We start from the raw sequence: 15,577 nt of genomic DNA, 5'->3' as shown, positions 1-15,577 counted from the left end.
TTTGAGCTTTAGCCTCCTTGACCTGATCGGCTCCCATGTACATCATCTTAAGCGTTTCCCATGCTTCTTTAGCCGTTTCCTTCTCAACTAACATCAGAAGTACGTTGTGACATCCCCAATTTCACGGCCAGAAAAGACCTCTCCTCAGGTCCACCAACTTATACTCTTGTGTCATTACCTGTAATGCAAAGAAAACTGAGTGGGTCAGGCTTGGGAGCCTGGTGAGCATATAGGGTTTTCAACCCACAATAATACATTTATTATATTCAATTATCAAACAATCAACCCAAATACCCATTCCCATTATCTCCTTTATTTCTTAAGGATTTACCCTAAGAATCAACTATCATTTATCCATTTATTCCTAAGGATTGACCTAAGGAATTGACACAAAGTCCACCACTGCCAAGGTCCACAAATTACGAGTGGTAAACGCTTAGTTCAACATACTTAACAAACACCTAGTTCTAACACTCCTAGTGAACAATTAATTCAAAACATCTGGTGAATACTTAGTTCTAAAACACTTAGTGAACACACTCAGTTCAACAACACCAAGTGAACACATCTAGTTCAAAAATACTTAATGAACACATTGAGTCCAAAAATACCAAGTGAACACATAGAGTGCGGAAATAACTAATGAACACATTGAGTTCAAACACCAAGTGAACACGTAGAGTTCAAAAATACCTAATGAACACATTGAGTTCTAAAATACTTAATGAACACATATAGCTCAAAATACCTAATGAACACATTGAGTTCAAGGACACCAAGTGAACACATATAGTTCAAAATATCTAATTAACACATTGAGTTAAAAACACCTAGTGAACACATAGAGTTCAAAAATACCTAATGAACACATTGAGTTCAAACACCAAGTGAACACATAGAGTTCAAAAATACCTATTATTTCGTCTCACATCAACTATTTCATCTACCCATGTTCTACCCAACATATTTGTAGATGCAAACACATATATAGTTTAAATCTTTTAAAACATGTATGAAACATCATTTCAACATCTATCTCAAGTAAACAAACAATGTATAAACACCTAGTACGTACTTCATAGCAAATACTTCATATCTATGCGGTAGAAGAAAGTGAATATAAATTCACACATATAACAACAAAATATACACATAACACGTATTTCGTATAAAATACTTTGTATTTATGCGTTAGAAGAAAGTAACCACACTCTCACACATATAAAAAACAATATATGTACACATAGCACGTATTTTATAAAATACTTCATATCTATGTGTAAGATGAAAGTGACTATACACTCACCTGATCAGAAGTTGATCGGACAGCACTACGACTTATAATAGTAGTATTCTTCGGTAGATCTGGAAGATCTCCGCAAAAATCGAACTTCTCGCGGGCAAAGCTTCGGCTCGGGAATCTTACTTCTCGGGATCTTCAGGACCTCGGGACTTGCTTCGGGGCTTGGGAATGATACCGGGGCTTCGGGGTACTTCTAGCACGCAAAACGATGCAAAACGGGAGAGAGAAGAGAGAAAAAGAGCAAAGGAGCCGGCTGCCCTCACATGCTATTTATAGGAGGCTGGAGCCTCGGAGTACGCTGGGCGTACAGCAGTACGCGGGGCGTACGCGTCCGAATCGTCATGGCATGCGTCATCCGAAGAACTCGAGTGCGAGGGACGTCACGCTTCGCTCTACGCTGGGCGTACTTCGGATGAGTCCGATGACTCCCCTTCGGAGAATACCGGATTTTATAATTAATTTTAAATATTAATTTTTTAATAAACTTTGGAAATTCATATCTTCTTCATACGAACTCCGTTTTCGACGTTTTTTATATCCACGCGTAGGTGAGACTACGCTCTACAACTTTCGTTTAGACTCCGTCGACTAATTTTGACATTATTTTTATTAATTATTTTTAGTAGGCCGGGACAGAAAAACTTCGTTATAAATTCATAACTTCTTCGTTTGACGTCCGTTCTCGCCTAACTTTTCATCGTTTTACTACAATTAATGAGATCTTCGATTCTCATTTATATTGTTTCGGCTAAAAACCGCTCGGTCTCAAATCGAGTATTTCAGGTTGCATACCGCTAAGTCGAAACTTCAGAAAATCATAACTTCCTCATACGAAGTCAGATTTTGGCGTTCTATATATGTATGGAATCCTTGTAACATATACTACAACTTAGTTAAGATTTTTCATCCTAAATAATCTTCTATTAAAAAGTCATTTTTGACGCTTATCGTCTCTAAATTGACTGGCCCTGATCTACGGGCGTTACAATTATCTCCCCCTTAGGATGATTACGTCCCGGAATCATCAACGAAATAGGATTCATATACTGACTCCATAAGTTATCTCGCCATCCTAAGTAATAACCTTGATGCTCAATCCTGCATCTGCTCTTCTTACTATGTTGGACTTTAAATCGTAAGCTTCAAGTTACAAAATAAATCCTTATTGTGGACTCCTTCTTCTTCTTAGGATAAATACATTCATTTATCTATTGTAACAAAACGATGGGTCGTGCTCTACTGACCTCTCATCGAATGATGCAATGCTTAGACTCAGGTCTCTTAGAGTTAAATTCCAAAATGGAATATACCTTCCTTCATATTCTAATGTGATATAATCACATTTTCAGCATGTAGCATTTCTACCTACAAACTTCTTTGAACAACGAGTGCGACACTATCAATCGTATTAACTTCAACCTTCTGACTTAAGTCAAATGTTACATCTAACTTGGTCCTCTAGACCACGTAACATACTCCTCGTAGTCGAACTCAAATTTAGATATGACCACTAGGGTCGGAACAAGAACCATCTTACTAGTCATTACCGAAACAATGGTAATGACATACCAGAATAAAATGGAATCAATCACTAGCTTCTTGGTAACCTTGTGACTTTCCCTGATCCAAGTGCGAGTCCTGCACTTCCGGTAGTATATGCATCTACTACCTTTCACACATACTCATACTCGTCCCAAGTATTGTCCCGCAGTCGACCAAGTCACCATACAAGAAAATCACAAAACAATTTAACACATACGAATGTGTCCAAGTAGTCATAATAAATTTCCCTAGACTCTACTAAGACTTCTTCATTGCTCAATCTTCAATCATCAACTCTACTTCAACTCGATTGGTGATGGAAATACCAGACGATGAGACAACTTCAAGAATTTCACCAATCGTTCCATCATCCTACTAATCGAAGGTGTACTTTAGATGTACCGTACTCCTCTAAACGTACTTTTATTTCATAAGACATACTCTAAAGGCAAGATACCACTCTTACGATATCTTCTGATAGGTGTCATCCACTATCATAAGCCTTCTTCATTTCCTCCATTTACTCAATTTATCTACGAGTCTTCACCATGACCTCTTGTACATCCAAGCAGACATTCGGTGTACCAAGCAAGAATTTTAAGATAAGAAAGCTTTAATTACGATAAACGTATAAAACTCCTTATCATTCCGAAACGTTTACATGCTAGTTATAATATCGTAGACATACGCTTAGAATCCTACACACATAAGGTTTCCAGATCTGGTCGGCAACAGACCATAGATCCGAACAAATAATAGCATCAATATAGCTATCACACAAAACATTTAGCACATAAAAGCTTTTTAGGCATCATTCCTAAAATAAACTAGTGCTTGTGTCAATTTAGGTGTACTACTTAACATATTTTAGACACACTCCTCACAATCATTACTTAGCATTCTAAGTTTAAGTCTAATGCTCTGATACCAACTGTGACATCCCCAATTTCACGGCCAGAAAAAACCGATTCGTTTATGCTTTGTTTTATAATTCAGAGTGATCGTTTAAAGAAAACGGTTGCGAAATTTGTTCCCAAAATAAAATATGATAACCATTTATCAAAACATTTCTCAAAGAGAATGTATTTTCATTAAATAATAAAACCTCGGGATGTCATGTTCCGATATAGACCAAAAGCATAAACAATATAAAATAGACCTTACAACAGTTATTTATAACTACTGATCTATAATCCAAAACCTCTCGTCAGGTCCACCAACTTATACTCTTGTGTCATTACCTGTAATACAAAGAAAACTGAGTGGGTCAGGCTTGGGAGCCTGGTGAGCATATAGGGTTTTCAACCCACAATAATACATTTATTATATTCAATTATCAAACAATCAACCCAAATACCCATTCCCATTATCTCCTTTATTTCTTAAGGATTTACCCTAAGAATCAACTATCCTTTATCCATTTATTCCTAAGGATTGACCTAAGGAATTGACACAAAGTCCACCACTGCCAAGGTCCACAAATTACGATTGGTAAACACTTAGTTCAACATACTTAACAAACACCTAGTTCTAACACTTCTAGTGAACAATTAATTCAAAACATCTGGTGAATACCTAGTTCTAAAACACTTAGTGAACACACTCAGTTCAACAACACCAAGTGAACACATCTAGTTCAAAAATACTTAATGAACACATTGAGTCCAAAAATACCAAGTGAACACATACAGTTCGGAAATAACTAATGAACACATTGAGTTCAAGCACCAAGTGAACACGTAGAGTTCAAAAATACCTAATGAACACATTGAGTTCTAAAATACTTAATGAACACATATAGTTCAAAATACCTAATGAACACATTGATTTCAAGGACACCAAGTGAACACATATAGTTCAAAATACCTAATGAACACATTGAGTTCAAAACACCTAGTGAACACATAGAGTTCAAAAATACCTAATGAACACATTGAGTTCAAACACCAAGTGAACATATAGAGTTCAAAAATACCTATTATTTCGTCTCACATCAACTATTTCATCTACCCATGTTCTACCCAACATATTTGTAGATGCAAACACATATATAGTTTAAATCTTTTAAAACATGTATGAATCATCATTTCAACATCTATCTCAAGTAAACAAACAATGTATAAACACCTAGCACGTACTTCATAGCAAATACTTCATATCTATGCGGTAGAAGAAAGTGAATATAAATTCACACATATAACAACAAAATATACACATAACACGTATTTCGTGTAAAATACTTTGTATTTATGCGTTAGAAGAAAGTAACCACACACTCACACATATAAACAACAATATATGTACACATAGCACGTATTTTATAAAATACTTCATATCTATGTGTAAGATGAAAGTGACTATACACTCACCTGATCAGAAGATGATCGGACAACACTACGGCTTATAATAATGGTATTCTTCGGTAGATCTGGAAGATCTCCACAAAAATCGAACTTCTCGCGGGCAGAGCTTTGGCTCGGGAATCTTACTTCTCGGGATCTTCAGGACCTCGGGACTTGCTTCGGGGCTCGGGAATGATACCGGGGCTTTGGGGTACTTCTGGCACGCAAAACGATGCAAAACGAGAGAGAGAAGAGAGAAAAAGAGCAAAGGAGTCGGCTGCCCTCGCATCCTATTTATAGGAGGCTGGAGCCTCGGAGTACGCGGGGCATACGCGTCCGAATCGTCATGGCATGCGTCATCCGAAGAACTCGAGTGCGAGGGACGTCACGCTTCACTATACGCTGGGCGTACTTCGGATGAGTCCGATGACTCCCCTTCGGATAATACCGGATTTTATAATTAATTTTAAATATTAATTATTTAATAAACTTCAGAAATTCATATCTTCTTCATACGAACTCCGTTTTCGACGTTCTTTATATCCATGCGTAGGTGAGACTACGCTCTACAACTTTCGTTTAGACTCCGTTGGCTAATTTTGACATTATTTTTAGTAGGCCGGGACAGAAAAACTTCGTTATAAATTCATAACTTCTTCGTTTGACGTTCGTTCTCGCCTAACTTTTCATCGTTTTACTACAATTAATTAGATCTTCGATTCTCATTTATATTGTTTCAGCTAAAAACCGCTCGGTCTCAAATCGAGTATTTTAGGCTGCATACCGCTAAGTCGAAACTTCAGAAAATCATAACTTCCTCATACGAAGTCAGATTTTGGCGTTCTATATATGTATGGAATCCTTGTAACATATACTACAACTTAGTTAAGATTACTCATCCTAAATAATCTTCTATTAAAAATTCATTTTTAACTCTCATCGTCTCTAAATTGATTAGCCCTGATCTACGGGCGTTACATACGTCCTCTGGAATTGCTTGATAAATAGACACAAGAGCTATCCGATCTTTACGTTCATCCATTTCTGCATTTTTAATTACATCCCATACTCCTTGTGCTTGTAAATTCACTCGCATTTTTATGGCCCGCATTGCATAGTTCATCTTCGTGAGCATTGGATACTATAACATAACACTACCGTGTTTCCCGATCCTTTGAGTACTTTCAACTTCGGCTTGAGAAGATGACGTGGTTAGTGTAGTCATTCTTGGCATATACTTTGGCATACACGACTATAATTTTTTTTGAAGTACGGGACCAATATAAACTTTTCAGAAGTTCAAGGGGCAAATAGAACTTTTACAGAAGTGAAACAGGGGCTAAACTGAAATTTTTTTGAAAAACGGGACCAAAATTGCAATTTTTTCTGAAAGATAGGGGCTAAATTACACTTTTCGGAAGAACAGGGGCCAATTTGCAATTTTTCTAAACTTTGGTCACTGCTGACGTCACTACTACAGTGCTGCTACAGTACCTGATGACGTCACTCTTCTTCTCCGGCAGAACCTTCGGCGAACTGGTTTTTCCAGCGACTTTTCCGGCAGGTTTGACCAACTTTGACCGGTGATTTGGACGCCTTCCGGTGGTCAAAAAAATTCAAAAAAAAAATATTTTCGGAATCCTCGGAACGAGTCCTTTCCAGCAATGTACTCCGAAATTGTTTTTGAGACAAAAAAATTTCGACCAAAAAATAGAGAATGCTCCCCCGGAGCTTAACCAAGCTCTGATACCACTTGTTGGGGTTAAAACACACTTTTATTCCGAACTAGAACAAAAGAGAAGAGCTTACACGCTTAATATTACAAGAAAAAGAAAAAACCCTCTAATACTCACTCTAAGTATTACACACTACAATCTCTGTTTTGTGGTGCTTTACAACTGAAGTTAGAGCTCTTATTTATAGTTAAGCTAGTCTACCGTAACTACTATTACCGTTTAATGTGTTCATCATGTGAAATGAAGAAGCTGTCATTTGAGTTCTTATTGTCAACATAGATGGAGGTGCAGCTACTGGTGTCAGGTTCACACCCAAGTCTCCCAAGTCAAGTTTACACTCACAAACCTAATCTTATCGGAGCTACCATGTCTATAAAATCTAATTGCATTCTGTTAATTGACAATTTCAACAAGAAGCTATCTAATTGGGAAGATAAAATCTCTCAATCGGTGGTTGTCTTATCTTATGTAAATCCGTTATTAGTAACCTTGGGTTATACCTTTTCTTACTCGCACCTAATGTTGTCAACAAGCAGCTTGAAAACATTAGATGTAACTTCTTTCAAGGAGGTAGTTAAGAGAATAAAAAGATTGAAGGAGTTGGACTAGCTAGGTTTAGTATGGAAAAGATCGATGTTACGATTCATGTATGAAAGACGGTCATGAGGATTATAGTTGTCCCATTCTTATGAAGGATAATGATTTAAACTAGAATAAGAAGAAGAAAGCTTGAGTGTGCTACTTGTCGGAAAATAAAAACAACATTGGCGAAAAGAAAAAAATGTGAAAAATAAAACAAAGAAAAGAATTCAGATCTTGAAACTCCCTTCATTCGATTTGTGGAGGCATCCGCGAAGCTTCACAAAGAGAACAATGCCACTATAAGGATTCAATGAGCTTCAGTTGTAAACGTCGAAAGATAAGTCGGTTAACTCTGTCAACTATTACTACAAAGTATATCAAAAATATTACCGAATAATTCTACAGAAAGCTAACAAGAACAAGTAAATGTAGTAACCACCAGTGCTACATTCCAACCTCAGACTCTTAAAGACTCTAAAGAACCATCAAAATTCAGTCAACCCAATGAAATGGTCGAAAAATCCCATAAAGATAATATAGCTACGCAGAAACCACGTCCCGACTTGGGATAAACCGCGCCACGGACTTTTAAGGAGAAGGGAAAAGCAAAATCATTTCGAGCAAGGGAAGAAGAAGTTCATGGAGCAGATCCTATAACTTTCAATACATATACCTTTCATAAAACCATTAGCTCAAATGAAAAAAATATGAAAATATTCTCAACGATCTCATCACGAATTGAAATAATTTGTAGAAAGCCTCAAGTGTGGTTTTGAATGAACAATGTTTAGCAATGGTGATGCGAAAAATTCCTACAAAAATGAGAGATCCATGCAACCTTACACTGCCTTGTGAGTTCGAAAATTCTATTAAAACGAATGCACTAGCTGTTTCTGGAGCTACTATCTATTTAATGGCGTCATCATTCTAAAGAAGCTCGATCTCCCATAATTGAATTCAAGATTCACATGGCTAATCGCTCTGTTAGTTATCCCAAAGTAATCATATAGGACTTGCTCGTGAAAATGGAAAAGTTTGTATTCATATTTGATTTTGTTGTCCATGATATCGACGAAAATGACAACACTCAGATCATTCTCGGGAGACCTTTCTTAAGAACCACAAGAGCTTTAGTTGATATTAATGAGTCAAGGCAAACATTAAGAGTGGGATCCAAAAAGATGACATTTAGAATCGTCAAAGTGATGAAGTTTGGCAAGGTTTGTGACAATAAGATGTTTTTAAAAAATTTAGATAATGAGGAAGTGTTAGAAGAAAATAGTTGAACATAGGGTACACAAAGATGAAGTGTTCTTTATGGACATTGTAGATAATATATTAGAGAATGATTAGGAAGAACAAAAAGGTGAAAACTTTGATACTAATGAATGACGTTTGGAGCTTGAAAGGCTAATCGAAGAAGAAGTGAAGAATTCAAGCTCTATGGTTCCTTTCTCAACAAGACACAAAACCTTTGATTGGGTTGGAATATGTTCTTTGGATCTTAGTTTGGGATTTAATATTTTTTTTCAATCAGATAAACTTCATCGTTAACTTGGGCTGCAAGCGGGCTCAAGATCGTTTTGATCTTTAGTTAGATTAGCTCTATGGTTCCATTCTTGATGAGGGTTTTTACATTCAGTAGTGTAATAAAAACTCTTGACAATTGTAGCATTAAACTTTCGACATGTCATGAGTTTGAGAGGAGTTATTGTTACCTTTGTTTTGTTGGTTACCACCACCTCGTCCTCTGTTAGATTTGTTGTAACCACCTTTTCCCCATCCTCTTCATCATCCTTTTCCACCACAACTATTATTATTGTATCACTACTTCGATTGAAATTTATTGCTTTTCTTTTTCACTCGTTCTGACAATTCTTCATGAGTAAGTAACAACTTTTTCTCCACAGGTTCTTGATGAACCTTGATTTGAATTTCATGAGCTTTAAGCCTTCCAACAACTTCTTCAAAGGTAACACTATTGAGATCACCAAGTTTTTCATTTGTAGATGCAAGTTGAATGAATTTGGAGGGTACAACTTGTAACATATTTTGTATAACATACGATTCTTCCATTGTTTCGCCAAGAACACAAATGTTGTTCACGATACCTCCAGTCTTCACAAAAAAATCATCCACAACCTCTAATTCCATGCTCAACATCTCAAATTCGGCATTTACAGTTTGAACTTTGGCTGTTTTGAGTCGATCTGCACCCGAGTACATCATTCTGAGTGTCTCCCGAGCTTCTTTTTCTCATTGCTTCTCTGCTATCGTCAACATATTTTCTTTCGTGATTGCTTGGTAGATGGCAGCCATTTCCATCTTTTCTTTCTTCACACCTAGCATATTTTGTGGGTTCTTCGATTCAATGGCATCCCCACACCTGTTGAGTTTCCATGTAAATCTTCATCTTTATCGACCATGCTACGTGGTTGGTCCTTGACAACATCAGGAGGTTAAGAGATACTTCCTTGTTAGACATTACCCACCAAATTCGCTATGATACCAAATTTAGGGTTTACACTTGATAAACAACTTGCATAGAACCGAAGCTAGTATAGAACAAAGAAGGAAAAATCGAAAATAAGGATGAAAGGTTTTAGTTGCTTAATTGTTAAGCTCTCTTATTAAAAAACTAAAAACATTACATCTTCTTATAGGACAACATTAAGACTCCTACACTTGATCAACAAGCAAAACTTAGGAAACAAGCAAAAGATTTCTAAAGTAATTAAAACTACTACTTTCCTTATAAAGATTAATTTGGATTATTCCTACGGAGTTTTCATAGTTTCTATGGACATGTGGGTTTGGTTTCATTAGTTTGGTGGTTTTGTAACTTTGGCTGCGCGATTTCATGTCACTAATGTAATTTGAGTTATTTTTTCTATGTTGGGTTTGAGGCTTGCTAGCTTAGTTTGAGCTTTTAGCTAGACTATAGTACTCCATGTTAATTTTCCCGAATGTTTTTGTTTATCTTTAGGTTCTTCGGATAGGTGTTTTATTTTTTCCCTTCTTACGAATTGCATTTATCCATTGTGCATACCCTTTCTTGTTGTTTTTAATATTATAAAGATGGACAACAGTTAAAAAAATCATATTCAAGATAATTTAGAGCCTTAAGATCTTCGTGTAAGACTAAAGGTAATCAAACAACGGAAGTTACTTGCTGTCAAAGCTTTATTAATAAGCTAAACTAATTTCTGAATACAATTAAGAAAAGACACGTCCTATATTTATACTAATTAAGATACTATCCTACTCAAACTCTAAATCAATGAAACAAAACTTAAATATATAATTTTCCTAAAATGCCTCTACACTCATAAATTTGATTAATCCAACAATCACCCCCTTAATCGGATTGGTCATACCACTCGTTCACTACAACGTTTAATCACCTTTTTGAACCATCTCGATTATCGACCTTTCCCAGACACCGGGCCACCACCACGGTCACAACCAAAGTCTTCTCTCATTCTCTTTGATTGTTGACAACACATGTAACATATACCATGACATCCCGTTGGACACGTTCATTACTATCTAGACTTTTCTTGGATTCATGACCTCTCCCCGGCCAGATCCAAAGCCATCCGATTTGAACTTCACCGTCATAATGTTCACACCGTGTTGTTTTTTCAATTCTCTTCCTTTGTTCCGATTACCGTTCTTCAAAGAGGCAACTCCACCGACGAAGAAAACAAAGCTACCCGTTTCACCGTTTTCTTTCAATCATGCCAAACGAACTGAATCCAAAGCCACTTGCTTTGACGAATCCTTCCTGCCCGCTTTTCACGCACCTACGTCGGTATCCCTTTATCACGAACAAACCGATCAAGAACTTATTCTCTTTTTTGACAACCCCGACCTAATCGAACTTGTTCCGAGAGCACTTTTCCACTGAACAACAAGACAAGGTCACAACCATCTTTACCATCTTCTGTAACCTGCAAAACGAACCGAATCAAAGTCACCCACTTTGACGTCTTCCCGTCCGTTTTATTCCGCGCCTCCGGTTAGTCTATCTTTACCTTAGAACAAACCCTATCAAGAAAAATTGGGGTTGCTGTTGAGATGCTTCAACTCGTGCTCAAAAACAATCCACACCCCTTTAAATCGAACTCGGTTACGGCTGCGTCTGCCCCACAGCAAAGGGGTACACTCTTCTTGAAACCGACTCTCAAACCGGCTGCCTTACGTCTTCACGAGCCCTAGGCTCTGATACCAAGTGTAAGACTAAAGGTAATCAAACAACGGAAGTTACTTGCTGTCAAAGCTTTATTAATAAGCTAAACTAATTTCTGAATACAATTAAGAAAAGACACATCCTGTCCTATATTTATACTAATTAAGATACTATCCTACTCAAACTCTAAATCAATGAAACAAAACTTAAATATATAATTTTCCTAAAATGCCCCTGCACTCATAAATCCGATTAATCCAACACTTCGTAGTGATATATTATGTAAAATTAATTTTTATTTTTATTTGACGGAGTCTACAAAGTAGTTAAATTTGTAATAAGGGAGTAAAATGTTAATTAACTACAGAAAGGGGCAAAAGTTGAACCAAAATATATTATATTTGCCTCAGAAATGAAAATTATTATTCTGATGGTCTTAATCCCATTTCCATATAAACGAATGACATCTTGGATATTAGATCAGCAGATGCATCTCAGGGTTACATTCACCCTTTTGTATGTGTAAGCATAATCAGATAGAAGACTATCAAAGTGCCTATACATTAGCCTACCGACACCAATTGTGTTCATATAGCCATCAAAAATCTTCAGGAATTTGTGTGTATGGTTTGGGAGCATTCATCATATTTAGAATTATTCCTAAGAAACACCACCAGATTTTCATTAAATATCAATTCTCAAGCCTGTTTCCTTTTGATAATCGGCTAATATTAGGTTGAAAACAAAACTTAGCGTTGTTCAAGTAGTAAGATCGAAAGTGTCAGATTGATAAAGCATAATAATTAAGAACTCACCTGATGAAACAGTCATCAAGAATAACATAAGCACGATTTTGGGTAGTGCAACGTGCAGTCAATATAGAAACCCCCACATCGAAGCAAGACATACACTTGGCTGTTGAGAGGTATCGCCTGCATTGGGTAGTACCATAGACTGAATCTGCATTTCCTAAGTTGTTGCTTCTTGCAAAATAGACACCTTTCCTGGATAACTCTTTTCTAAGTGAAGCAAATGTGGAGTTGAGATTAGTGAAGAATACTGTAGGAGACATGACATCAACAGGGCCACAAAATGATCTAATCGGCATGTCAACAGTGCTACTACTGCTATCGTTTGATTGTGCACTGCCTGGCTTCACAATCATCCATAGAACGACCACCATGGCTGCTAGCAACCGAGAAAACTGGTAACCTGTTGACATGATGTTCACATAAGAACAAATTAAAAGGAAAGAAGAGAGGAGAGGAGTATATCTCTTTGATGAACAAAATAATTTATAAAAGAAAAGAGAGCACTACAGGGATATTCAACGTTCGATGAATAAATTTGAGTTGACGATTTAAAGAATAGATATCCAAACTACATTAAATGACAAAAGGGCCACCACGTGTTTCATCATACTGGATTCTCCATCATCCGAGATGAAATTTCCATCATTTTAATGTATGCATTGACCTAGACACCCACACATGTACATGAAAAATGTCAACTGTAGCATGTGAGGTTGATAACTAAACGCAGAAAATGAAAACATTATTTAATAGAGAGTCAATAGTATATAATAATATATAATGGTCAAACCATCGTGAAGATGGTTTAATAATGGTAAGCATTTTAATGAAACATTTTAAATTGAAGTGGACCAAAGTTTGAATGCTAGAGTGTTCAACATTTTTAAGGTGAATAATAATAATAACCGGTGATGAGACCATGCACAATTTTTTTTTTTTTTTTTTTTTCTAATAAACTGTAGCAGTGGAAATTGTTGATACGTTGCTATAATTTGGTAGAAACGTACGATGATGTAATAGAAGAAATGGGATGATATAAAAACAAATAAGCACAAGTAAGTTGTTATTTCTTGGATTTTGTCCTCATTACTCCACGTAGATCATTTAGTTTGACTGCATAGCTTGTGGTGTGGGATTTTCTGATGTGGTTTCCATAGTAAACATCTTCAAGGGTATATTTCGTAGATTATCAGACTGCAAAGCAAATTAAATGAAACTTTTTGGTCACATAGTACCTAAAACATGTAACAAACATCATATAAAACCATCAACCCTTCCCTTTTAATCAACCCTTCAACCCTTCGCTTTTAATCTCAAGAACCCTCGTTAACGAAGCATCGACCATCAACAACGAATCGAAAATCAACAATCCTTCAATTTCACATCAATCCATTAACCATCGACTTTGATACCCAAGCTTTCGATACATATTCCAACTCTTCCTTTTTCATCTCAAGTCTCCGTTCTATGATCAACCCACTCCTTCGATTATCGACTCCAAAATTTAAATCAATCCAAGCCTTCACATTTAACGAATTGATATAAAACCATCAACATTCAAAGTCTATTTCAACTCCAAAACGATTGTCATTAGATCGAATCAAATCCCAACGTTCACCCTTCGAAATCAAAATAAAAACTCAACATCGACTATCGACTTCAATGCGTTGATCCCAAAATCGAAGCTTCAATCACATCGTATTCACTTTTACACCCCGTTCCTAAGTTCAACTTAATGAGAGAAAGGAAAGGAAATGGGTGGAAACGAGAAGAAAATAAAAGAAATTGGTGTTCCCGAGTTTCATTAAAGCAGGGAAGTGGAAGGAAGTGGAGGGAAATGAGATGATCACTTTCCCTCCTAACTTTCCTTCCGATTTGGGAGGATTTGGAAAGAAAGAACAAAATGATTCATTTTCCTTCCATTTCTCTCCAACTCGGGAACACAAAAGAAAATTATGTTTTCCTTTCCTTTCTCTTCTTTTCTCTCATGACTTTCTTTTCTCTTCTTTTTTTTCTTTTGTTAAACTCGGGAACGAGGCGTTAATTTTCAATCCTCGACTCATGACTTGTAATCATTCGAAATTGATCCTCAATTCTTCGTTTTCACAGACTTCGTTACTAATCAGCAGACTTCAAACCTTCAAAATCGATCAAACTCTAAAACTAAGCCTTCCCAATTGATTACAATCAACACTTTACATCGAAATCGATTTCAACTTCATATTCCCAATTATTCACATTCAAAAACCAATAAGCTTTTGATTTGAACTAACAACCATACACGTTTGATGTAGTCCCAACACAATTTCGATTCATCAAACACAAATATAGTTGATTTATTCGATTAAGGACTCATTCAACTCAAAATCAAAAATCGAATCGAAGCAACAATATTAGGATGCAAGCGAACAAGATCAAACGCGATCCACAAATGACTCCAATGAATACACTCGAATTAGAATCAACAACAATCATCGTCAAGATCGAGTTTGACTCCAAGTGTGTTTTCTGTCCTGTTCAATTTCATACAACTTACTATTCGATACCCCAAACTAATAATGAATTGATCAGCAACAAGTCAACATTTGACTTTTATTCACTTTATTCATCCAACATCGAACAGTGTAATAAACGGATTGGGTTAAAATGAACAGTGATTGGATTTGGGCTCCAGAATAAATGAATAGTAACTCAACCAAAGAAAAGTTGAGTTTTACTTTGGGATTTGGAAAAATTGATTTCGAAATATGAACAGTGTTTGATTACGAATTTTGGATCAAAAAGAATGAAATTAAATTTTGAACTTGTGTTTGCCTATATCAATTTAACAAAAAATATTTAGATCGACAATGTGGTTCAAACAGATTTAATCCAATGAGACAAAACGATCAAAAATGAATAACACAAAGCACGAATCGTAATCAAGAATGTTTTGGAATCCATTCGAGAATTTGAGATACCTTTTTAACGATCCGAGTTCCATTTGCAACGAACGAATCTAACTTTGAAGATTTTGGTTCTTTTGTTGGTGTTGATTATGATGACATATGCGGAATTGTTAGATCTAG

At 36.2% G+C, this 15,577-nt stretch overlaps 1 protein-coding gene across 4 annotated transcripts in view; it reads right to left on the bottom strand.

Moving 5' to 3' along the window:
- The window catches only part of LOC145092871 (cysteine-rich receptor-like protein kinase 2), a 31,482-nt gene extending 18,487 nt beyond the window's left edge, over nt 1–12,995 (bottom strand). For all 4 annotated transcript variants that reach the window (XM_079030860.1, XM_079030862.1, XM_079030861.1 and 1 more), the window contains exon 1: nt 12,513–12,995. In XM_079030860.1, coding sequence (XP_078886986.1) covers nt 12,513–12,919 — 407 coding nt within the window. In that variant the 5' untranslated portion in view covers nt 12,920–12,995. The remainder of the gene's footprint in view (nt 1–12,512) is intronic.
- Between the last annotated feature and the right edge of the window lie 2,582 nt (nt 12,996–15,577).

Source organism: Lactuca serriola, chromosome 3, assembly GCF_051521515.1.
Source record: "Lactuca serriola cultivar US96UC23 chromosome 3, Lser_US96UC23_V15, whole genome shotgun sequence".
NCBI lineage: Eukaryota > Viridiplantae > Streptophyta > Magnoliopsida > Asterales > Asteraceae > Lactuca > Lactuca serriola.
The sequence above is the reverse complement of the archived record's forward strand: the minus strand, read 5'-3'. Positions and strand labels throughout refer to the sequence as shown.